The sequence below is a fragment of the Arvicanthis niloticus genome, chromosome 2 (assembly GCF_011762505.2).
Source record: "Arvicanthis niloticus isolate mArvNil1 chromosome 2, mArvNil1.pat.X, whole genome shotgun sequence".
NCBI classification, from domain to species: Eukaryota; Metazoa; Chordata; class Mammalia; order Rodentia; family Muridae; genus Arvicanthis; species Arvicanthis niloticus.
Genome location: NC_047659.1, coordinates 63502332 through 63526904, shown reverse-complemented (window position 1 = coordinate 63526904; position 24573 = coordinate 63502332). Strand labels below are relative to the sequence as shown.

Sequence of the window (24573 nt, the reverse complement as noted above, 5' to 3'; positions counted from 1 at the left end):
AATTACCCATTGTTAACTTGTTTTCCATTTGTACATAATGTATGTGTGTGCATCTGAGTATGTGAATATGTGTGTGTGTTTGTATATGTCTGTATGATTATATAAACCTGAATAGTATTCAACTTCTGAAAAGAGAGACTAACTAATTAGAAAAAAATAATTAGAACTTGTGGATTTTTAATTGACAAAGTTGTATGTATTTATGGTATTCAATATAGTATTTAGACATTATTTGGGTGAATGTGGATGATCCTGGTGGACATTTTCTTTAGAACTTAATCCTTTGAATTTGTGTGCATAAAAGTTTTGCTTACTCATAGGGTATCAAATATTTTTGTCATTGTTCAAAATGCTTAATGGTTTTATGGCAATTTACTTTTGGTATGAATTGTTCAGAAATATATCATTTAATTTTAAAATATGTATGAATGTTAGTAAATCCTTTAGTTGTTAATGTTTATTCTTTTCTCATATTCAGATAATAACTTCAGATTTTGTTCTATTGGATTCATCGTAGGATATGAAAACCACTTCAAATTTTATTCAAAAAATTGGAAAGCTTTAAGAGGTCTTTGAATTCCAATAAGGAGGACACAAAGAATGATGCCTTAGTGTATTTTGACTCTCCATGTTTGAGTGCTAATTATACCCTCAAATATTTGTGCCCATTGCCTATTTATTCCATTTACTAACAAGAAAAACATCTAGATTAGATGTATTCTATACTTAAAAATAATGCATTTGAGATTGCTGGATTTAACTAATTTGTTACACAAACTGTAAATTTCCAATTTTAGTGGAACCTATAAACTGCTATTGTTGTGACCTTGTATCTAGCCTCTGAGGCACAGAAGATCCAATTTGTCATTAAGAACAGAAGATCATTATTTACTTGATTGATGACTAAGTAACAAGCTCAAAAACAGAGAATGTTCTTAATAACTCATGTTTTCTTTTAAATAACTATTTTGGTAGAGTTATTCAATTAATATATAGTAATTAAGAGTTCAGATGAATACAGTGAAGATCCTTATAGTTCAATATCACAAAAATTAAGGCCTCCATCAAATGCTTCCATATATACAGAATAGCAGAACCATTGTCTCTCCTACTGTTATATATCCTAACTTCACAGACTGTAGTTCCAAATCTGCAGCTCAAAGCATCTGAGCAGATCCTCTCTGACTAACTGTACAGGATTATGCTTTTCTGGTGTGATACTGAAAACTGGAATTCAAGTTACTTCCTCCTATTGGGTGCTTTAAATATTGCCTGCATTACTTAAGTATTTCATAGTATAACATAATCTCATAGTTTCTTGATCAATGTATTTTATTATAGATTTTTCAAATCAACTTGGCTGTCAGCTACTCATTCTTGGCAAGACTTAAGGCTTTTTACCTCCAGGGATTATTGAAAACAAGTCTGTTCAAAAGAGATGATCTCATTTGAATTTGTTCCAAATAGTTTAACAAGCTTATCTATTTAAATAGTGATGGTATAAGAAGTTCATAGAAAGACTTGTGAATGTAAATGAAAGACATATTTTCCTGATCAAATGGCACAAGAAGTCTCTGGTACTTAACACTTTATGTATCCAGTCCTAATATTTTAACATTATTTATGACAGTCTGTGGAAAGTTTTAGATCCTTGGGTATTCTACATGCAGAGAATTGTTTTTAACAAAAAAGAAAAGATTTTGTGGAGAGTCTATCTGAGTGACAGAGCCTAAAGACTTGGTTCTAGTCATGAGAAACCTTCACCACTAATGGTTCTGTAGTTTAAACCAGTGATTTGTATTGTTGAGTACCTGGTTATTTATGAACCACATGAATGTTGCTATAATTCATTAAAGTCAAGATCATTTTGATGTCTTAAATACAAGTGTCTCAGAAGACAAAGTTCATATAATTAATTTTAGTGTTGTGAATTTTTACTTAAATTTGACCATGTAAAGAGGGTTGTCAATTTGTAATTACTAGGTAGATTTTATAATTTATCTTTGTAATTTTATGAAGAATATTTTTAGAAGGTTACATTATCCACCTACTTTATACAGTAAGTTTTGAAACTAAATTTAAATATTTTGTATTTAAGCTTTTACTTGGATATTATTACATCACAGTGAAAAAAGGAGGCAATGTGAAATTTCATGGAAATATGTTTCTACAATCTTTAGGTGCTATTTTCTTAACTACTATATGGTCATATATTGTTTTCTGTGCTGTGCAGGCAAATAGATACAGGAAATAATTTAAATTATACATCAAAAGAACCTTGAATTTTTCTCAAATAAAAATAAGAAGCATGTTGTGAGTTTATGGAACCACAAACAACAATATTAGGTAAAGATTCTTGTGATAGGATGAAAAACAGCTGATATTTTAAGTCATATACTCTCACAGGAACTATCTGATTTGGGAAAGTTAAGAGTGCTGCACAAATAAATTCATTGCAAACTACAAGTATATTTGATATTAGTATCACATCCTTATTTCTTTGGGGGAAGGATATGTTCCACTTGTCTAGAAAGCAAGTTAAATTTTTTATGTATTATAAATTGCTATAATTTATGATTTTCATCTTTTGAGACATTTTGTTTTTTGTGCTTTGTTTATAGAAATGCATAAACACTTTAGATATATTAAAACTGAAAAATAAAAATTTTGTATCATCATAATGCTTTAGGTGTACAAGGACAAAGGGCTATTATATTTCAATTGCTTGATGTATTGTGTGTGTATATTTTGAAGTTGTTCAAAGAATAGGTTATTATATCTAAATAGAGAAAACAATAAGGGAATGCATCACCTGCCACAGAGATTTGCTAGCTTGTTATCATGTAGAATTGTACATGGTATTTAAAAAAAACCTTTATTTTATGTGGATTATATAAGATATTTTCATGAAAGTATATATTGTAATTGGAGCAAACATCTTCCTGTATATTCATAACCCCCTTTTCTTTACCCCTTTAGTTACTTGAAGCCCCTTTGTTACCATCAATAGTTTTTTTCCCACTCACATGTCTTCTGTGAATTCATGTTTTTATGTGTCTACTGAAAGTATAAAACTCACAAATAGGAGACAATGTACTCTTTTTCTTTCTGATAGTGAGTTAAGTTAACCATCTGTTTTTTTTTTAACAGTTGTATCTGTGTTTTGGCAAGTGATACAGTGTCACTCCTCTTTATGGTTGATAAAAGTTCATTGCTATGCAAAGTACTTTTTTAAAATATAAGACTACATTTTAAAAATGACATGATCTTATTAACTGGATAAACTATTATTTTTCTAGAAATGTGATAACTGTATTTCAAAATGAAAGTAGACATATTATTCTTCTGTATTTGTAGAATCAATTCTTTGATAATTTACATTATATATAAGTCTAGTATAGTATACCTTTTGTACTCTAGTTTTTTTCGTATTATATAAATAATTACACAAGGCACTACAAGATTTGAGCTGGTGAAAACCAATGTTGATACATTCTGAGACCAACTAAACTATATAGAAAGTAAAATGTTGAAGATAGAGTTGGACATGTTATGTGATGTCTCTATGTTCTGTAATAGGCATGCTTATAATACTTGGGAACTTAAAAAATGGCAGTAATGATGTTCTGACTCAGTTGGAAGCAGAGGTGTGACTGAGACATCTATAAGATATATTCTAACGGCTTCCAAAGCAGCTCTGACTCCACATATATCTTTCTCTGATATCAAATCCATGCAAATGGAATATTCTTGCCTGATGTTGTCCAAATATATTTCTTCAAAGTGAGTATTGATAGTACTTTGTATGTAATGAATAAATTATTACATATAATAAAACAAATACTTGAGATTTAATGATTAAGATTTTAAATCTTAAGACTTAATGTGATTTTAATTGAAAGCCAGGAAGCAGTTCATGAGGCTCACATTTACTTCCTTAAAATCCAGATGACTTCTACATTCCTACTAAGTAAAGAGAAATTCTCATGGCTTTTTCTCAGTGAATGCTCACAGTGAAATATCTGACAACACTCATCATAGCCAGCACTGAGATGTGTGAAATGCTGAGCTGTGCTCTAAGGCATTCCTCGGGAAAATAAGAACACCCACAGACCACTCTAGGAGAGGGATGACATCAAAGTCACTGTGGTACACATGGTGAGTCAGAGGCAGAGGGAGGCTCACTAAGATCAGGATGATATTAATTGTATGCACCTGATGCTGTAACCAAGTGTGTGGGTTCATGGTCCACAGCTTCCATCATGGCCATTGTTCTGTCCAAGTATGTCCCAGACTCTTTCTTGACACACTGTATACAATAAAATTAGGGTTATTATTTATTATAGTAGTTATTAAAACCATTTTACATTATTAATATCATCCAGGGAGCAGTTATAAACTTGGAAATATTATTCAAAAATATGAAAAAAAAAGAAATGGAAGAGATCAGAAGTAATAATGCTGTAGATTGCTAGAAATTGTTAGACTGAGACAGAGTCTGAAATATTGTCTAATCCCCTTGTGGTTTAGAATGCATACTTAGTTCTAATTATGTTTAGAAAATGAACCCAGCACATGCCTTCACATACTGATTTGCATTTTCTTTGAGTGTTTGCTTTTGTTGTTCTGGACAATGAATTCATATGTGATAACTCTGAGCATTCCTATCCTAAATGGTTAAATTCATTAAGACTAAATTAAATCTTATTTTAATCTTAAGATTAAAAAGCATGTGGTCTTACCATTAATTCTCTCCTTTCTGTTTATTTTTCCTCTGTCTCCATGCCTAGCTATTTCAGAAAATTCTGGAAAAAATATGCTGTCTGATGATGCAGTACTTGTTAAGAGCCATGAGTTAGTTCAGGTATAGTAAAATTACTTTTGAAAATCCTGCTGCGGATATAATTATGTTACTTATCAGTATAATAAAGCAAGAAATGAAACTGTAACTACTAAAATATGAAATAATTGCTGTAAGCAATGATGTCTGAATAATATTGGAACTATTTGATGCAATTTAGAATTTCCTTAATCTTTTTAGATCAAGTGAGACATACATATGATGACTAAAGTCACCTCATGAGGTAGAGTATCTATGTCAAATAGTCCAATATAATAGCACTGACATGGATCCTCAAGATCAGTGCTCTTGTAGGCACCAACCAAGCTAAAATTTTAAAATGTTTTTCACAGATATTACCATCTAGAAAGGTTGCTCTTTCTTAGTTGATAAACTCAGAGTTTAATGGCACAACTATTTTTCAAGTCTCTTTAGGAGAAACATTTCTATTTTTGTTTGGTATATTTAGGCCAAAGTTTAAATAACTTTATATGGGTGACAGAGATATCTCTATATGCATTTCTGTCTAGATATCTACTGTTATTTTTGATAACCTTAGCACTCAGAGATGTATTAACAGAAAACAAAGGGAGCTTGTAACAAGTTGAAGAATATATATATATATATGAATATATATATATATGAATATATATATATATATATATATATATATATATTCATCCTACTATTGGTTAACTACTGTAATATATGCTCCATGGCAGAATGGACTCATGGTATTAACAGATAATGGGAGGTCTTATTCTCCTGAGCTCTTTGTAACAAACCTGATAGATGACTAAATGGGCCAGAGCAACAATGTCACAGAATTTGTCCTGCTGGGCTTCACTCAGGATCCTGCTGGGCAAAAAGCTTTATTTGTTATGTTTTCACTGATGTACATTGCAACAATGGTGGGCAACCTGCTCATTGTGGGGACAGTGATTGCCAGCCCCTCCTTGGGCTCCCCAATGTACTTCTTCCTTGCTTGTCTGTCACTCATGGATGCTGTTTATTCCACTGCCATCTCACCCAAGTTGATTGTTGACTTGCTCCGTGAGAAAAAGACCATCTCTTTCAGAGCTTGCATAAGCCAGCTCTTTATGGAGCATTTATTTGGTGGGGTTGACATTGTCATTCTGGTGGCAATGGCCTATGATCGCTATGTGGCCATCTGTAAGCCACTGCATTACTTGATCATCATGAATCGACGGGTATGTATTCTTTTCTTGGTGATGGCCTGGGCAGGAGGTTTTGCACACGCTTTGTTTCAAGTTCTTGCTGTATATAATCTTCCTTTCTGTGGTCCCAATATCATCGACCACTTTGCCTGTGACATATACCCACTATTGTTACTTGCATGTACTGACACCTACTTTATTGGCCTTTCTGTTATTGGCAATAATGGGGCCATGTGTATAGTCATCTTCATTCTCCTATTACTCTCCTATGGAATAATCCTTAGATCTCTCAAGAATCACAGTCAGGAAGGGAGGCGCAAAGCTCTGTCCACCTGCAGCTCTCATATCACTGTGGTTTTTCTCTTTTTTGTTCCCTGTATTTTCATGTATGTTAGACATGTTTCTAGTTTTCCTATTGATAAATCAATCACTGTAATTTATACTGTTGTTACTCCTATGTTGAATCCTTTAATATATACTTTGAGGAATTCAGAGATGAAAATTTCTATGGAAAAGCTCCTTCAGAAATTATTAAATCCAAATAGAATAAGGCTTTCTTCTTGCTGCTTATATTACTAAGCACTAAGCAACAGGACCAAATAAATCCTTGTGGTGTGAATTTCTGCTTGAACATTCACACTACCACCTGATGCTGTGAAACTACTGGTATTGTGAATGTAATTATTAAATATTGTTATTTGTTTTGAAATTTATAATAATTAGTATAGCTGTGTATAATATCATTCATTCATTAGCTACTTGTTTTAACCATTTTTATTGAATTGCATAACATATTTTTTATTTTCAATAAATAATTTCTTTAAATTTTTCATATATATTGTTCAATAACTATTCATAATTAAACTTTAGCTTAAAATAATTCTCCTTAAATATCTTATGGTTTTATTAAGATACTCATAATCTGTGTTGTACTTATGTTCTTTTGAAATCTGCAAGCATTATAGAGTGGTAATGATATAATTTTTATTTTGTTATCTCTTACATTATTTATTTCTCTGTGCTGAGAAACCCATAATGTATTTGCTATACCTAGTAAACTAGAGTATATATTTTTTCATTATTTTAACAACTATTCATTTTGGTTGCCCTAAAAATATTTTCCTGTTTAATGTCATAGCATGTTCTTTATATTTTATGCTCATGTTATGTATCTCTCTCTAAGCCATTTAATCTGATGAATTAACCTTTTACCTTATTAATCCTTTATTATTAGTTGCCAATAAAGCAAGCTTTGAAAAGCAACAAAATATTAAATAATTTTATTTATCCAGTATTTACAAAATAGGAGTAGTTTTGGCTGATAGATTGCTGAATGTGTAGGCAGGTCAGAAAAGAGATGGTATCTTGGTACCATTAAACCTTTCTTTTGGGAAGAGGAAAACTATCTTTCTTCATGTGGTAGAATTCTTCATTACATTTGTTCTCAGTTTATTTTCATAATTTTGAAGGTTCATATTCTTTTCTTTTAGATTTTTTAAATTTGTGTCATTTTATTTAAATGCATGCTTTCTATCTTATATTTTCTAATAATTGTGACAAATAGTAATAAAGTTAAACCATGAATTCTGATACTTTATCAGCAATCTTTATATAATACGATGGAATTTTGGTTAATTCCTTGGATTCCTATATTAAAAAATGATATTATTTAAAATAAACATCTTTGTTTCCACCAATATTTATCTTACAGTGTATATACTTATTCTTCTGATATATTACTTAAAATGGAAAAGTAAGTATTATCATTTGGAAGACACTAAGTGCCTTCATAAAGAAATTAGAGAAATTCTATACCAGCAACTTAAGAGCATTCCTTAATGCTCTGGGACAAAAAGAAGCTCACACACCAAAGAGGAGGAGATTGCAGAAAATAACCAAATTCAGGGCTGAAATCAACTAATTGGGAACAAATAGAACAATACAAAGAATAAAAAAATTCAAGAGCTGGTTCATTGATAAAATCAACAAGATAGATAAATCCTTAGCCAATCTAACTAAAATACAAAGAGATGGTATTGAAATTAACACAATCAGAAATTAAAAGGAAAACATACCAACAGAAATTGAGGAAATAAAAAAATCACATCAGACTACAAAAGGCTATACTCAACAAAACTAGAAAATCTAGATGAAATGGATAATTTTCTAGACAGATACAAGGTACAAAAGTTAAATCATAACCAGAAAAACTATCTAAACAGTCCCATAAGCACTAAGGAAATAGAAGTAGTCATTAAACCTATCCCAACCAAAAAAGTCGAGGGCCAGATGGTTTTAGTGAAGAATTCTAGCAGACTCTCAAAGAAGGCCTAATAACAATACTTCTCAAACTATTCTAAAAAATAGAAACAAAAGGAATATTACATAATTAGTTCTATGGAGCAACAGTTACTGATACCTAAACATTACATAGACCCAACAAAGACAAAGAACATCAGACTAAATTGGCTTATGAATATTTATGCAGATATACTCAATAAAATTCTCACAAAATGAATCCAAAAACACATCAAAACTGTCATTCACTATGATCAATTAGTCTTTATTCCAGGAATGCAGGCTTGGTTCAATATATGGAAATCCTTCAATTTAATCTACTATATAAACAAGCTCAAAGAAAAAAAAATCACATGATAATTTCATTAGATAGTGAAAAATCTTTGACAAAATACAGCACCCCATCATGTTAATAGTCTTGGAAATATCAGGAATTCAAGGTCTATACCTAAACATAATAAAAAGAAATATACAACAAAGCAACAGCTATCATCACATTAAATGGAGAGAAACTTAAAGCAATCCCATTAAAATCAGGGACAAGACAAGGCTGCCCACTCTCTCCCTATCTATTCAATATAGTAGTTGAAGTTCTAACTAGAGCAATTAAAAAATAAAAGGAGGTCAAAGGGATACAAATTGGAAAGGAAGAAGTCAAAGCATCACTATTTGCAGATGATATGATAGTATACATAAGTGACCTCAAAAATTCTACCAGAGAACTCCTAAACCTGATAATGTCAACAAAGTGACTGGATATAAAATCAACTCAAACAACTCAGTAGCCTTCTTCTACACAAAGGATAAACAGGCTAAGAAAGAAATTATGGAAATAACACCCTTCACAATAGTCATAAATCATATAAAATATCTTGATGTAACTCTAACCAAGCAAATGAATGATCTGTATGACAAGAACTTCAAGTCTCTGGAGAAAGAAACTGAAGACCTCAGAAAATGTAAAGATTTTCCATGCTCATGGATTGATAGAATTAATATAGTAAAGATGGCTATCCTACCAAAAGCATTCTACAGATTCAATGCAATCCGCTCCAAAATTCCAACTCAATTCTTCACAGAGATAGAAAGAGTAATTCTCAAATTTATCTGTAACAAGAAGAAGAAGAAGAAGAAGAAGAAGAAGAAGAAGAAGAAGAAGAAGAACAACAACAACAACAACAACAACAACAACAGGAATAACAACAACAGCAAACCAGGATAACAAAAACAATTGTCAACAATAAAAGGACTTCTGGAGGAATCTCCATACCTGACCTCAAGCTATACTACAGAGTGATAAAAACTGCATGGGATTGGGACAGAGACAGGTAAATCACTGGAATAGAATTGAAGACCCTGAAAAGCCCACACATATATGGTCATTTGATCTTTGTCAAGGAAGCCAAAACCATACAGTGGGGAAAAGTAGCATTTTCAACAAAATGGTGTTGGTCTAACTGGTGGTCTGCATGTATAAAAATGCAAATTGATCCATTCTTATTTTCTTGTACAAAGGTAAAGTCCAAGTGGATCAAGGATCTCCACATAAAACCGGATATGCTGAATCTAATAAAAGAGAGAGTGGAAAATAGTCTCCAACACATGGATATAGGGGAAAATTTCTTGAACAGGATAACAATGGCTCAGGCTCTAAGATCAAGAATTGATAAATGAAACCTCATGAATCTGAAAATCTTATGCAAGGCAAAGAAAACTATCAATGGAAAAAACTACAACCTACAGATTAGGAAAAGATTTTCACCAACCCTACATCTGATAGAGGGATAATATCCAAAATATACAAAGAATTCTAGAAGGTAGACTCCAGAAAACCAAATAACCCAATTAAAAAATGGAGTACAGAGGTAAACAAAGAATTCTCTACTGGGGAATCTCGAATGGCCAAATAAACACCTAAAGATAAGTTCAATAACATTAGTCATCAGGGAAATACAAATCAAACAACTCTGAGATTCTACCTTACAACAATCAGAATGGCTAAGATCAAACATGCAGGTGACAACAGATGCTGACAAAAATGTGGGGAGAGAATAATACTTGTCCATTGCTGGTGTGATTGAAACATGGTATAATCACTTTGGAAATCAATTTTGAGGTTCCTCAGAAAATTGGAAATAGTTTTACCTAAAGACTCAGCTAAACCACTACTGGGCATATACTCAAAAGATGCTCCAACATATAACAAGGACATGGGCTCCATCATGTTTATAACAGCCTTACTTATTAATAGCTAGAAGCTGGTAACAACCCAGATGTCCCTTGACAGAAGAATGGATACAGAAAATGTACATTTGCACAATGAAATACTACTCAGTTATTAAAAACAATGACTTTGTGAATTTTGTAGACTAGTAGATGGAACTAGAAAATATGATCCTGAGTGAGGTAACTCAGACCCAAAAGGACATGGTATGTACACACTGCTAAGTGTATATTAGCCTAAAACCTCAGAATACCCAAGATACAACTCAGAAACCATATGAAGGAACAAGAAGGAAAGCCAAAACGTGGATGCTACAATCTCACTTATAAGAGGAAACAATATAATCACTGGAGGCAGAAGGGTGGAGGGTCCTGAATGGGAGAATGGAGGGAGAGGGAAAAGGGGGGCAGATTCAGGGGTACAAGATTTGAAATGCAAATGTATAAAGTAATCAATAAAAAAATTTATGAAACCATTATTTAAAGGAAATGGAATGGGGAATGGGAGATAGAGTGGTGGATAGAGTAATGAGATGGATAACATCTTCCATATATATTTAGTTGACTAATAAATTGCAAGGTGGTGAGTTAACAAGTCTATATCATTACTTTCAAGACCCAGGGACCATCACTGAAGGCGTAAGAGAACTGGAGAGATTACAAAGACAGTGGTAACAGGACTGAAAGGAAACAGTCTTCTGGTCATGAAAGAAAGCTATCCAGGGAACTGCAAAGTGCCTGAGATTTAGAACTAATAGCTACATATGGAGAAGACCTACTAAATAGTAGCTTCAAAACTCACTAATTAATTTAACTCTTCTTTTCATACCTTCCATTTACAGTTTTTCTATTTTAATTACATTACAGCAGTGTTACATCATACACTTGTAGAAATCAGGTAACTATTAGGACAAGTAGCAAATATACTCCTGTGAAGTTCTCTCAAATAGGTGAGAAGGTGCTATAATTACTTTGTGTGGGTTTCACTGATTCCTGCCATACATACAAGAAAAAAAATTAGGATTTCGTTTCTTTTGAGACAGAGTTTAAAACTCAGAGATTTGAGAAGATGGTTGTAAGACACTATCTTCTCAACATGACCAAGTCACTGCATTCATGGGTGCAGAGCAGTTGTGTTTGCCTGCACAAGATGAAGTCAGTTAGCATTCCACCATGTGTGGGAGGAGGACCTCATTGGACTCTATCCCCACCTGTGGATATGACAGTTTATAGTTTCTGGGTGAGAGAAAGTTTTCTTTAGTGTTTGGTCCCTGGTAGGTTAGTAATGCTTGTGAATGGCTTTTATAGATTGTCTAGTTGAACTCAGTATATTGTAGAAATGAATGAATAAGTAAATAAATAAAAATTAAATGAAACCTTAACTTCAGAAGGACATGTAGTAGTAGGGTCTTAAGATTAGTTATAGCCATGGAATACTGTGACCATGATGAAAATATATCTTGTACATGTTTGAATTTGTAAAGAAATATTAACATAATTTTTTAAAAAAGCATGGACTAGAAATTCTCTTTATCCTGTAAATAACATATTTGGTCACAAGATTAGTCCATTTGTTGCATAAAATTTAAAATGACAATGTTTAATAAGCCCATCAACTAACAGTTGTGACCCATATCTAGGACTTTGTGACACAAAAGAACCGACATGTAGCTAAATGTCTGGAGGATATGTGCTCACTGGACTGATGTCAAGCTTGAATAAGAAAATACTGGAAGAAGCCCTTTAACACTGTGAGTTTTATGACAACAGACGTTTCTTTGTAATAGAAATCATTATTTAATATTAGATGAAGTATTTGGATGAAGAGAATGAAGTATTGGAGAAGAGAATGAAGATCATTTGGTTTCATGTCAACAGAGACAAACCTTAATCAAAACTTTTGTTTCTCAAAAATGTATAACACTGATCATTAGCTGCAACAGATCCTGATGCCCCAGCTCTCAGCCTCTGCATCTCAAGGCTTTTTGGAGTGATTGACACTGCACTTTGCTGTGGTGTTCTTAGATACAGGAATCAAAGCTGTTGCCTGCTTCAGGATGGTTCAAACCTTACCTGCCTCATGTAAATGCATTAATGATGTGCAACTCACAGTTCACTTACACACATTACACTTTGCAAATGTTCTTTTCCCATTATAGGTTTCCAAATTATCTTGGGATTCTACTCATTGTTGGCAAGGTCTGAGCTCTTACCTTTAGGGACTACAAAAGTAAAGAAGCCTGTTCAAGGGACATTGCTTCATTTGAATTTGTTCCAAACATTTTAACTAGTTTATTTACTAAAATAGATGTGCCCACCCAGCTAATATAAATGGAGAAAGTATTTTCTTAACTAAATGACCTAGAGGCCTTTGAAAATCAGACTAAAAAGCTGGAGTATGTTTTCCTTTAATAATTAGTCCTCGATGCATTTTTTATTGCTGAATATATCATTGATTATGAAAGTTTGTAGAAAGATCATTTTCCCTAGATCTTCTACATACAAGAAGGTAATTCTATACAGAAAGGAGCAGGACTTGCTGAGACCATACCTCAGTATCTTTAAAGACAGAAACTTCTTTTACTCATGAAAATTCTTCATCCTCAGTGCTTCAAGATTGTACTGTTATGTACTATTATATTTGTGAGGGATGACAAGGCTATAATATCTCTTTTTAAGCAAGGCCTCCTTTGAGCACTTCACTTCAATTTACTGAAAACAAAAAAATCATAATTATTTAAACTTCAAAATTTTTGGGTCAGAAAATAATGTAGCTGAGCTAATTAATTTCCATTTATTCTATTAACTTGTTACATACTTGTATAAATACAGATTCTTTGTTTTTTTCTAAAGATATTTTTCCAGAAGATGAGACTATTCAACTGTCTTTAGAGTAAGTGTGGATACAATATTTAAATATTTCTTGATTGTAAATATTCATTTGATTACACTTATACCTCTCAAAAAATAGTGTCATACAGCTGTTTTATGAAAATATGCTGGGTACAGTCATTTGATATTCTTCCTGTATATATCAAAGTGTTGTATGTAATCATGTATTCTCAAAGATACATAAGTAAATGGAGAATTTGCAATCAATACAGTAAAAGACCTTTAATTTTCCAGAATAACTCTTAGAATATATACATATATACATTCTATTCACATATGTATTCTATTCTGTTCTGTTCTATTCTATTTATATTATGAAATTATCTATATATGATGCAAGCAATAAAGCCATTAACTAAATCTTTGCTAATGTGTTAAAGATCTTGCATTCCCATAGAAAATATGTAAATTAGGAATATAAAAACACACAGAACCACACAACATCAGAATATACATGTTATTTTTATTATAGATTTATTTGATTTATTTTATATGTTGTCTAGTAAAAAGTGAAATACATTTTTGTGTATTAAAAAACCAAATTGTTTTATTATATTATTTTATTGGGCATTTTATATAGAATGTGTTAAGGAAAATATATAATTTTTGATACATTTAAATTAAGAAATCTAGAATTGCATATTATCCAAGTGCTTAGCACATAGGAAAATAAATATCCATCAATTTCTATCAATTAAATGTGATCTTTTAATGTGTAATTTAAAACTATTCAATATGATGATATGTATGCAAGGAGAAATCCATAGGAAAGTACCTCATCTGTAGTCTGTCACTTAAAGTTGTTACTTTGTTATTGTAAATTATTTTAATTAATATTTTATATTACTGGCTTTCCTAAGATAATTTTAATAAGTTTATGATGTCCCTTGAACCTATCTCCTCCATAACCATTTACTTGTATTTCTTTCACTCCTCTTTCTCACTTGCTTCTTTTATTCATAGAGTTTCAAGTTTACATTCATAGCATCTATACACATGTGATTTGATATTTCTCTGGAAATTCTTTAACAACAAGTTTAAAAAACATGCAACATTAGTGTTTCAGATAGGAACTTAATTTACCTAATGTAATCATTTCTACTTTCTTCATATTCCTCTATGTAAGCAGCTTCATTTATCTTTATGGTTGAATAATATTCCAAATGTATAAACTATCTTTTTGTAAAAGATGGTCTTATAATGTCATTAATTATATTTTTATAATGGCTTAATTATTAATTTTTCTAAATATAATTAATGGCAATTTAAATAGAAAGCATTCATAGTCTTCAATTTTTATGAAATATGATTTTTATATCTATAGTATAGTTTAGATGAATTTAAATATGATATAGCTGAAGAACTCAGTTCTCTCTTTGCTGTGTTTTAATTATATTGGCTTCTAGAAAACTTATTCTGTTGCAACCGAATGCTGACCAAAGAATGAAAGGTGATAAAAAACAGAAAATAAGGTGTGAAAGTGACAGCACTGGATGCTCTCCTACGCTTGTGCTCTCTTACATGTGTGCTCTCATCAGGCTAAAGACTCAAGATAGGCAAGATCTTCTGTATCAGGTAAAGCAGAAATGTGCTTGTACCATGTACAATCATCACAGCTGCAGTCTGAAGGAAGTACAGACTCTGCATGTGCCTTTATCCACTATTAAGTCCATGAATTGTTTCTTTCTTGTTTCAAGTTGAAATATATTCCTTCACAGGAAGCATTTGTAGGCACTTAAATGTAATGGGATAAAAGCTTCCTGATATATGTTTCACCTGCGTCTTAATGTATATTGCAAAACACCCAGAAAGTATTCTTTCTATCCAGGAGAATGTTTCTAAATCTTGTGAACAGATTTTTCATGATGTCTTGTAACTGAAAGTCCAGTATTACTAAGAGCTAATGTTCATTTAAATGTTTCAAGTATCGAGCAGAGCTTGAAAAACACAACAAAACACTTCAAAACTAAACCTACCACAATGAATAAAGAAATTGTAGATTCCTGTAATACCATCCCTGTAGGAAGTGAATGAATGATCCTGACACTGTAACACAGAACTTACCATGGTCCCTTTATCCCTCCATCCCTCTGTCCCTCCCCCCTCCCCCCCCGTGTGTGTGTGCGTGTGTGTGTGTGTGTGTGTGTGTGTGTGTGTGTGTGTGTGTGGTTATTTCATGGTACATTATGAATAATAAAAGCCAGAGTCATTATTCAGAGCAGTTGTAGTATCGCATTTATTTATGATTAAATCTGTGAATGTAAGCTTAGAGACTGGTTATTTAAATGTGAAAAAAAACCTGTGACAACATCATGAAAAAAAGGTAATTTTAAACTAAAAGTGCTGTAGACTATGAGGCTGGAAAAACTCTTAAATCATGTCCTCTAATTTCTTTAACTTACAGTGTACTAGCTGAAGCACATTCAGAACAGGTTGAGTAATTAATCCATATAAGCATGCTTTCCCACACTAATTAATGAAGTTTTCTTTGAGTATTCTGTGCTTGGAGATCTGGACTCTAAATTTCTATTTGAACCCCTCAGGACCTAGGAAGTATCACTAGTACTCTCTCAGCTTCCATTTCTCCTGCCCCATCACTTATTTATCACACAAGTTCTGAGAAACAAAGCTTCATTACTGGTGCAGAGGTCATGGATAGCTGTGGGTCATTACAGTTTAGGTAAAGGGACTTGGGCAAGTATGGTTCATTTACACGTGTTTAATAAATGTTGGAGCCAATGATGAAATAGACAGAATTGCAGCTCCTGAGAACCCTGACAATCAGATTCAGATAAAGTAATTGCTACAAGCAGCACTGTGCTGAATATGCTATAGCAATGTGATAGAGTTCAAAACGAGTTTTTTATGACCAAATGAAAGATATTTAAAGAATATAAGTCTTTTAAAATGTACACCATCTATGTATAAGAATTATAATATAATAACATTACAAGGATGCTCCAGGACAAGTGTTGTTTTGGGTAATACTCAGATCATATTGTGACATTTTTCCTTAAGATATTAACACTAAACAATGTGTGTGTGTACTAGCTTATGGTCTTATGGTTTACTGACAACATTACTTTGTAGGATTATAGAATAATACTTCTGCATTTTGTTGACATGTATACTAAGATAAAATTTGTTTAAGCAGTTTTAAATGTATGAATAAAAGAATACCCTTGTCTGATCTAAAAGTGCTGGGCAAGTTAATTTCTATTTTTAGATTAACTTTTTGCATATTTGTACAAGCATAGCATAGCATTGACTTTGTACAAAAATGGTTTTCTAGAGTTTGAAGATTTCCAAACACCTTTTCAGTAAGTTGTGACATTATGGTTTAGTGTTTCTTATATTTCCGGTATTTATTTATATACTTAGACACTTCTCTGAAAGACTGGGTATAGTAGTGATATTAAAATGTGTTTGTTAAAGTAGTTTGATACTCCTCCTACATCTAAGCAACACTCGTAAGTTATCATGTCTTCTGAGAAAACACATGTGTTTTGTAGGCAATCCAGAAAAAAAAAGCCTTTGGTTTATGGCAATAATATGACCCATAACATCAATTTGTGACAGATGAAATTTATAGTTAAAAATTAGTCTGAGGTATTGGAAACATAACTAATCATTTAAAGGTTGTGAAATTCTCATTAAAAGCTTCTAAATAGAAAATATTGAGGTAACAATGCATAAAATTAATCAAAATTAAGAGTATATATTTGTTATAACCTGGTTGGTTTTATTTTCCATTTTGCCAAATGACAATGAAAACTTTTTTCATGTAGTAAAGACCCAGTACTTTTGTTTTTTTTTTTTATTGTATTTATGATACATTAACTTTTATATATAGGGAATGAAGATGTATGATTATGTTTAGATATATTTGAATTTCAAAATTCAAAATTGCTCAGCATCTGAAGTATGAGCGTACATGAGGACAAAGTTCAACTACATTCCAGGAGCTACACATAAGCTTTGGTCTGTTCCTTAAAGTGTTTCCTGAAAAAAATGTTAGTATGTACACATATAAAAACTAGTGGATTAACTTATTTATATAGATTCTAAATTTGTTATTGTATATCTCTTTATATAACATTTTATAATGCATTTTAATTTTCATTATAGTAGATTATATAAGAAAACATTCATACACGTTACTTATGCATTTTGATCATTGATACCTACTCCATTGTTTTCTATTTTCCCTGTTTTCTGTCCCTTCTCCTTTTAGAGTCATTTAGTTTCACTAGAAAGTTTCACTTCTAGTTTTATATCTTATATACATACATAATTTTTGTATCTATCTAGAACATAAAATAAAAATGTGGTTTGTCTTTATTAGGCTGATTTAAATCAATATGATTATTTCTGGTTATATCAATATTACTAAATTATTTCTGGTCATATCAATAATTTAATATCATTTGTCTTTATAGCATTAAATAGCTTCATGGTTACACAGGATCTTTTTGAAATTATACAACTATTTTTAAATCTATGTTTTTTTTCCATCAGTAAATTTATTTATTCACCTTATATCTTAATCACTGCCCCCTTCCCATTCTTAAAAACTATATTAAATCATTATTTTGTAGAATAGTATTAAGGACAGCTTAACCTGAAAGCAGCCATATTATTTCTCAGATTTTTTGGAAGTAAACTTTTGGTAATTTACAATACAGTTTACACAAGTGAAAAATAATATAAAATTTATAAGAACTCTACTTTCACTCTATTATACAAATAATTACAATGGTATTTAGTTTTGTCATAGTGAAACTCAAAATCATTGAAAACATGATATCAATATTATTAATAAATATTGAAATGGAAACAGGAAGTGAATGGGGGCAAAACTGACATAAGTCATGTTATATCCATGTGTTTACAACAGGCCAGTCCTTTTCAGGCTGTGGGCTGAAGAACTTGTATAAATCTAACACAGAAGAAGCATTAATGTGACTGAGGTATACAGAAGAAGATGCATCACATCTACTTTTAAGAGTTTTCACTCTGCACATGTCCTCCACTACCAAGTCCACATGCATGGAGTTTACTTGTTAAATCAAGCCAAAAACAGACCTTTTCACAGGTAAATGTTGGTAGTACTTATACACAATGAAAAGACAATCTCTAGTGATATAATTTTAGCCAAGTTCAAGAACTCACAGGTTAGTCAGATCAAGTGTAAAACAAACAAACAAACATAACAACAATAACAATCAAAACAAAAACAAACAACCCCAAAGTAGTGTGAAAATCCCAATAGTATCTATAATTGTGAAAACAACTGATGTTGGCAATGATGAAATGACAGAACTATAATTCTAGGAAAACATGATAGAATGAGAGAATTGCTATAAACAATATGTTAAATAACATTGGGCTTATCTGATATAGTTTAAAGCTTTCTTGAGATAAATGGGTTATATTTGAAGAATAAAAGTGTTTTTGTGATTAGTGGGGGCCATTTCTAATAGTGTACTGTCACAGACTACTAGATACAGAGGAATGTTAGGAACTACACAGAATACACTGTAAAACTTCTCATAGAGTCAGCTCAAAATTGGATATGTAAGTTGTCACAATTAGCTGAATATATCTTCTGTGAAGCATACTATGACCTCTTGGCAGATTAAAAATAAAACAAAACATTTTATTAATTCTTTGAGATTTTCAGATAATATGGTTTGATAATATTCACCCCCACCTCTTCTCACCTCTCCACCCACTCAACTTTGTTTCATTTTCTTACAGTAATGTTTTGTTTACCCATTCCAATTTGTGTTACTCAGCTACTTTTGGAGTGGGGCCTGTGTTATTGTGTAGTAGACCTACTAGGGGGTCACACCCTAAAAGAGCACTGAATCTTCCCTTCCTGGCAGGTATCAAATGCCCATAGCCCCTCAACAAGTGATATATTTCTTGGCTATCTGTTCTTCTGCATGCTGAATTTTGTCTGGTTTGATCTTGAGTAGGTCTTGTGAATATTGTCACAATGGGTGGAATTTCCTACATGTAATTCATGTTTAGTCTGGAAAATACTATTTCCTTAAAGTTACCCATTATTACTGATTCTTACAATCTTTCTATCCATTCTTCTGAGAATATCCAATAACCTTGGTAGAAAGGGCATAATATGCATATCTTTTGAGGACTGAGGACTTCATAGTTTCTCATTCTCTTGGGGAGTTTATGGGATTCAATTCACCAGCAACTCCAAAAGTGGTAACCCACTCCTGATATTGAGATTTTTAATTGTTAGAATATGGTATCTAGTTAAAAGAAGAACTATTGCAGATTGTTTATTGATGTTTGTTTGAATATAAAGTGTGTTTTAAATATTAATTATTGAAATACCTTTGTTTGCTTTTCTGTATAGATATGCACGGAAGTGCTGAGATAGAGACGTGTACTTAGAGACATATTAACAGAAAATGATGGAGCTCTTTGCAAGAAGAACTGAATAGATATTTGTTACATGCCTTTCAAGGGCTCACCATTGTTTAAGGTAATAATAAAAATGTGCTTCTGCATGGAATGAATTCATAGCCTTCTTTAGAATTTGTAGCAGGTCCTGCTCTGAAACATTGTTGAAACAAGACAGATAAGTAAATGGGAGAGACTAACAATGTCACAGAATTTGTCCTCCTGGGCCTCACTCAGGATCCTACTGGGCAAAAAGCATTGTTTATCATGTTTTTGTTCATGTACATTGTGACAATGGTGGGCAACCTGCTCATTGTGGGGACAGTGATTGCCAGCCCCTCCTTGGGCTCCCCAATGTACTTCTTCCTTGCTTTTCTGTCGCTCATGGATGCTGTTTATTCCACTGCCATCTTGCCCAAGTTGCTTAAAGACTTAGTTTGTGATAAAAAGACCATCTCTTTCACAGCTTGTCTGGTTCAGCTCTTTGTAGAGCACTTATTTGGTGGTGCTGAGGTCTTCCTTCTGGTGGTGATGGCCTATGATCGCTATGTAGCCATCTGTAAGCCATTGCATTATTTAACCATCATGAATCAACAGGTTTGTATCTCACTTTTGGTGGGAGCCTGGGTTGGAGGATTTGCACATGCTCTGGTTCAGGTTCTGTCTGTATATAAACTTCCTTTCTGTGGACCTAATATCATTGACCACTTTGGCTGTGACATGTACCCATTATTGGCACTTGTGTGCACAGACACCTACTTTATTGGCCTCACTGTAGTTGCCAATAATGGAGCCATGTGTATGGTAGTCTTTGTCCTTCTTCTATTCTCCTATGGAATTATCTTAAGCTCCCTTAAGACTCACAGTCAGGAAGGGAGACGCAAGGCCCTGTCCACCTGCAGCTCCCACATCATGGTAGTTGTCCTTTTCTTTGTTCCCTGCATATTCATGTATGTTAGACCTGTTTCCAACTTCCCTATTGATAAATCTATTTCTGTTTTTTATACAGCTATTACACCTATGTTGAATCCTTTAATATATACATTGAGAAATTCAGAGATTAAAAATTCTATGGGAAAGCTCTGGTATAAAATGATAAGTATAGATAGAGTAAGAATTTTTGCATGCTGAATGTGTTACTAATTGTAAAGGAAAAATTGTAGGTTTAGTGGTGTGTGCTTCAAGTTCTAAATTGGTAACGTGGTGGAAATTTTTTGTTTTTTTGTACTTTTGTAAAAATAATGTGTAAAATATTGATGTTAACTTTTTTATTTTCTTTATGGCTACTGAAGTTGAGCACATTGTCACATGTTTTTTGGGCATTCAACTTTATAAGTTTCTATGAAATGCATATTTATTTTTTTCAAATTCTCAATAAATTATTTTCCTATATAACCGGATTACTGGAGTTTTTATAAGTCCAGTGACTAGGCATTCATGCTTATGTGCACCACAGAGTTTGTTCTAGTTTTGTTTTATTATGCTATTATCATTAATCTTAACTAATATTAAACTTCTAACTTATTTATTGTAAAATAATTTTTATTAAATATTTTTACAAGTTTATCAAGAAAATAATATGTTTTTAAAATAATAATATGTTATTTTGAAGTTTAAAAGTATTACAGAGTAGTAAAAATTGACTTAGTTTGTCTATGTTCCATCATATATCATTTTGTTCTGGTTGGAACACATACTATATACTTTTTAAATTATTTATTATTATGATATATATTTTTCATTATCATGATAGCTTTGCCTTTTTTAGTTGCTTTATAAACTTAAAGATTTTAAAAATTTATTTTTCTAATCTGATGATATTATATATTCATTATATGTTTATTATATTATTTATTATTATAAGTTCAACAACTTATAAATTGCTATCTATCCAATTTCAATTAGGTTAATTAATCATTTTTAATTAAATACTTTATTATTATATGTCATCAAATTAGTCTTTGAACTGTAATAACAAAAGTTTTTAATCTAGAGTTTTATTTAAACAATATTTTCAAACTTTGAATAAGCATTGGGAGGGCCCAAGCAAGGATGTTTAAATCTCATTCATAAGGGGAAATAAAATAGACATTGGAGGGAGGAAACTGGGGTGAGATGGTGGTAAGGAGGGGAACAGGGATGGATATCAAAAAGGGGGCAAAAGAGGGCAAGAAGACAAAATGGAAATTGTTTGGGGCATCTCTGGGACTAGCTGGAGACCTGGGATGGAGAGCTCCAGCAAATCTATGGGAGTGAAATTTCTAGCAGATGGGGATATGGAGACTGAAGTAGCTACCTCCTATAGCCAGGCAGGTCTTCAAGTGGAAGGAAGGAAATATCAACCCACTCAAAAAACTTTCAACTCAAAATTTGTCTTGCCTACAAGAAAGAAGTGCAGGGATAAAGATGGAGCAGCAATTAAGGGAATGGCTAAGTTGAGTTCCATCTCATGGAAGAGTGCCAACCCCTGACACTACTAGTGATATTCTACTTTGCTTGCAGACAGGAGCCTAGCATAACTGTCTGCTGAGAGTCTTTATCCAGCAACAGACGGAAAAAGATACAAAGACCCACAGTCAAACATCAGGCAGAGCTCAGGGAATCTGGTGGAAGAGTCAGGGAATAGGACTGAGTGAGCTAGTCAGGGGATTCAAAGACACCATTAGAAGCCCTACTGGGTCAACAAACCTGGACCCATGATGGCTCACAAAAACTGAACCTCAACCAAAGAGCATGCAGGGGCAAGACCTAGGCCCCCTAAATATTTATAGATGTGTTGCTTGATCTTCATATTGGTCCCAAACAACTGGAATGGGAGCTGTCTCTGACTCTGTTGCCTGCTGTTGGGTCCCCTTCCCCTAGCTGGTTGGCTTCAGTGGGAGAGGATGCACTTAGTCCTGCTGCTACTTGATGTCCCAGAGAGAAGTGGTATTCAAGGGGGTGGGAATCTCCTTCTATTGAGGAGAAGAAGTGAGAGTAATGAGGGGAAGGCTTGTGAGCATGGGACTGGGAGGAGAGGGACCTGGGTCAGGGATGTAAAGTAAATAAAAAAGTAAAAGAAAAACTTCCATAAAATCCAATTGTAATTTGCCATCCTAAAACAGTATAATTATAACCAAAGCATGACCTGATATCAACCACACGTTCCTGTTGGTAAATGTAAGTTTTAAGTTATATTATTCAACAGTTTACCTAGGACCGTTTAGTAAGTTGATAATGTAGAGTGGAAAATAGCATGTTGAATAAAATATACTATGAAATTTTTATGCTTTTTGTGTTCTTAAGTTAAGAAGTCAAATTGTCCTTATTACCAGATGGAATTATTCTGTATTTGAATAATTCTCAGTATTCCACCATAATGAAATGGTTAGATTTGAAAAAAGGTTTTTTATTAAAGTAGAAGGTTACAAAATGAAGATAAAATTACAAAATCACTGATCAATAAATGCAACATATCAGTCAATTGAGGAAAAACTAGGAAAATTCTAGGCTTTCAATAGACACAACAAAAGTATTTAACAAAATTCAAAATCCTTTCATGATAGTAAAAATCTCAGAAAATTGGGTGAAAATGCAAATCACTTCAGCATCACTAAAAGAACATGACAGGCCACAGCTTACTGGCTTAATGGGAAAAATCTGAAAGAACTAAACAAAACAAGCTTGCCCATCCTCATCAGTCTTACTCACTATAGCTTTGTGAGATCCAACACAAAACAATCAGGCAAGAGGAGAAAATAATGAACATGCAAGTTATAAAGAAAGGAGTGGAACCATTCTTGTCAGCACATGGCATGATAATATATGTAGTAAATACCAAGATTATAAAGAGAAATCCTTCCGAAATTATAAGTGAATTCGGTAAAGATGCAGAGTATTATAATATATGCAAAATAAATATAATTGCTATGTAACAATGCCAAATTAACTGACAAGTAAACTATTTCAAAAGAACTACAAACAACAACAGCAACAACAATAAAGTACTAAATGATGAACATTATAAAAGTGGGGAATTATTTCTACAACAGTAAACAGTAAGATGCTAATAAAAGTTTTTGAAGAGAGATCCCTTCCCCGTCTGCTCCTGTGTGGTCACCAGATTCCTCCAGAGACATCCTGGAGGCTCCACTGAACCCAGAGTGGTAGGTAGGAAGACCCACACACTGCCCTACGTCCATAGCTGGGTGCCAGGAGAGCTCATATTCAAGCAGATACCCAAACCCCTGCCCCTGCAGAATAGCACTTCCCTTCCACCGCTTTCCCGGATCTGAGGCCTGGCACAGACCCCTACCCAGTCTGCTCCTGTGTGGACACCAGATTCCGCCTGAGACATTCTGGAAGGCCCACTCAACCCAGAGTGGTAGAGGTACCACTGAACTCAGAGCGACAGACAACATATCCCAAGACATCCTAGAGGAGCCACTGCACTCAGAACAGTGGACACCTTATCCTGAGACATCCTAGAGGAGACACTGCACTTGGAGGAGTGGGTACCTTATCGTGAGACATCCTAGAGGAGACACTGCACCAAGAACAGCAGATACCTAGCTGGTCTGCTACCTTGGAGACACCATATCCTGAGTCATCCTAGAGGTACCACTGTACTCAGAGCAGCTGGAGAAGATCACAGAGACATCTGGACCCCAAGAAGATCAGACACAAGCAAGATAACTGAAAAGGCAGGCTTCAGTCAAAGACAGCAAGTAC

At 33.0% G+C, this 24573-nt stretch overlaps 2 protein-coding genes across 13 annotated transcripts; both read left to right on the top strand.

Annotated features, from left to right (window-relative positions):
• Positions 1–1450: 1450 nt before the first annotated feature.
• LOC117703807 (olfactory receptor 4A5-like) lies at positions 1451–7654 on the top strand. Of its 8 annotated transcripts, XM_076929141.1 has the most exons (5): positions 1451–1577; positions 2234–2346; positions 3580–3783; positions 3949–4158; positions 4791–7654. In XM_076929141.1, exon 5 carries the CDS (start codon positions 5641–5643, stop codon positions 6595–6597), a length of 957 nt encoding a protein of 318 aa, XP_076785256.1. In that variant the 5' UTR covers positions 1451–1577; positions 2234–2346; positions 3580–3783; positions 3949–4158; positions 4791–5640; the 3' UTR covers positions 6598–7654. The 8 variants fall into 8 exon arrangements, 7 of the variants coding, with proteins under 7 accessions (XP_076785256.1, XP_076785255.1, XP_076785254.1 ...); XM_076929140.1 differs by lacking the exon at positions 2234–2346 and having other exon boundaries at positions 1507–1577; positions 4002–4158; XM_076929139.1 differs by lacking the exon at positions 2234–2346 and having other exon boundaries at positions 1507–1577.
• A 5199-nt stretch (positions 7655–12853) lies between these two features.
• LOC117703678 (olfactory receptor 4A5-like) lies at positions 12854–23127 on the top strand. Of its 5 annotated transcripts, none has more exons than XM_076929135.1 (5): positions 12854–13432; positions 14838–15006; positions 17285–17444; positions 18329–18526; positions 19817–23127. In XM_076929135.1, exon 5 carries the CDS (start codon positions 20050–20052, stop codon positions 20992–20994), a length of 945 nt encoding a protein of 314 aa, XP_076785250.1. In that variant the 5' UTR covers positions 12854–13432; positions 14838–15006; positions 17285–17444; positions 18329–18526; positions 19817–20049; the 3' UTR covers positions 20995–23127. The 5 variants fall into 5 exon arrangements, with proteins under 5 accessions (XP_076785250.1, XP_076785249.1, XP_076785252.1 ...); XM_076929134.1 differs by lacking the exon at positions 17285–17444 and having other exon boundaries at positions 12855–13048; positions 13393–13432; XM_076929136.1 differs by lacking the exon at positions 17285–17444 and having other exon boundaries at positions 12866–12935; positions 13393–13432.
• The last annotated feature ends 1446 nt before the right edge of the window (positions 23128–24573 follow it).

Coding starts and splice junctions, on each gene's coding strand:
- LOC117703678 (XM_076929135.1), top strand. CDS start 20,050: ATGGGAGAGACTAACAATGTCACAGAATTTGTCCTCCTGGGCCTCACT.
- LOC117703807 (XM_076929141.1), top strand. CDS start 5,641: ATGGGCCAGAGCAACAATGTCACAGAATTTGTCCTGCTGGGCTTCACT.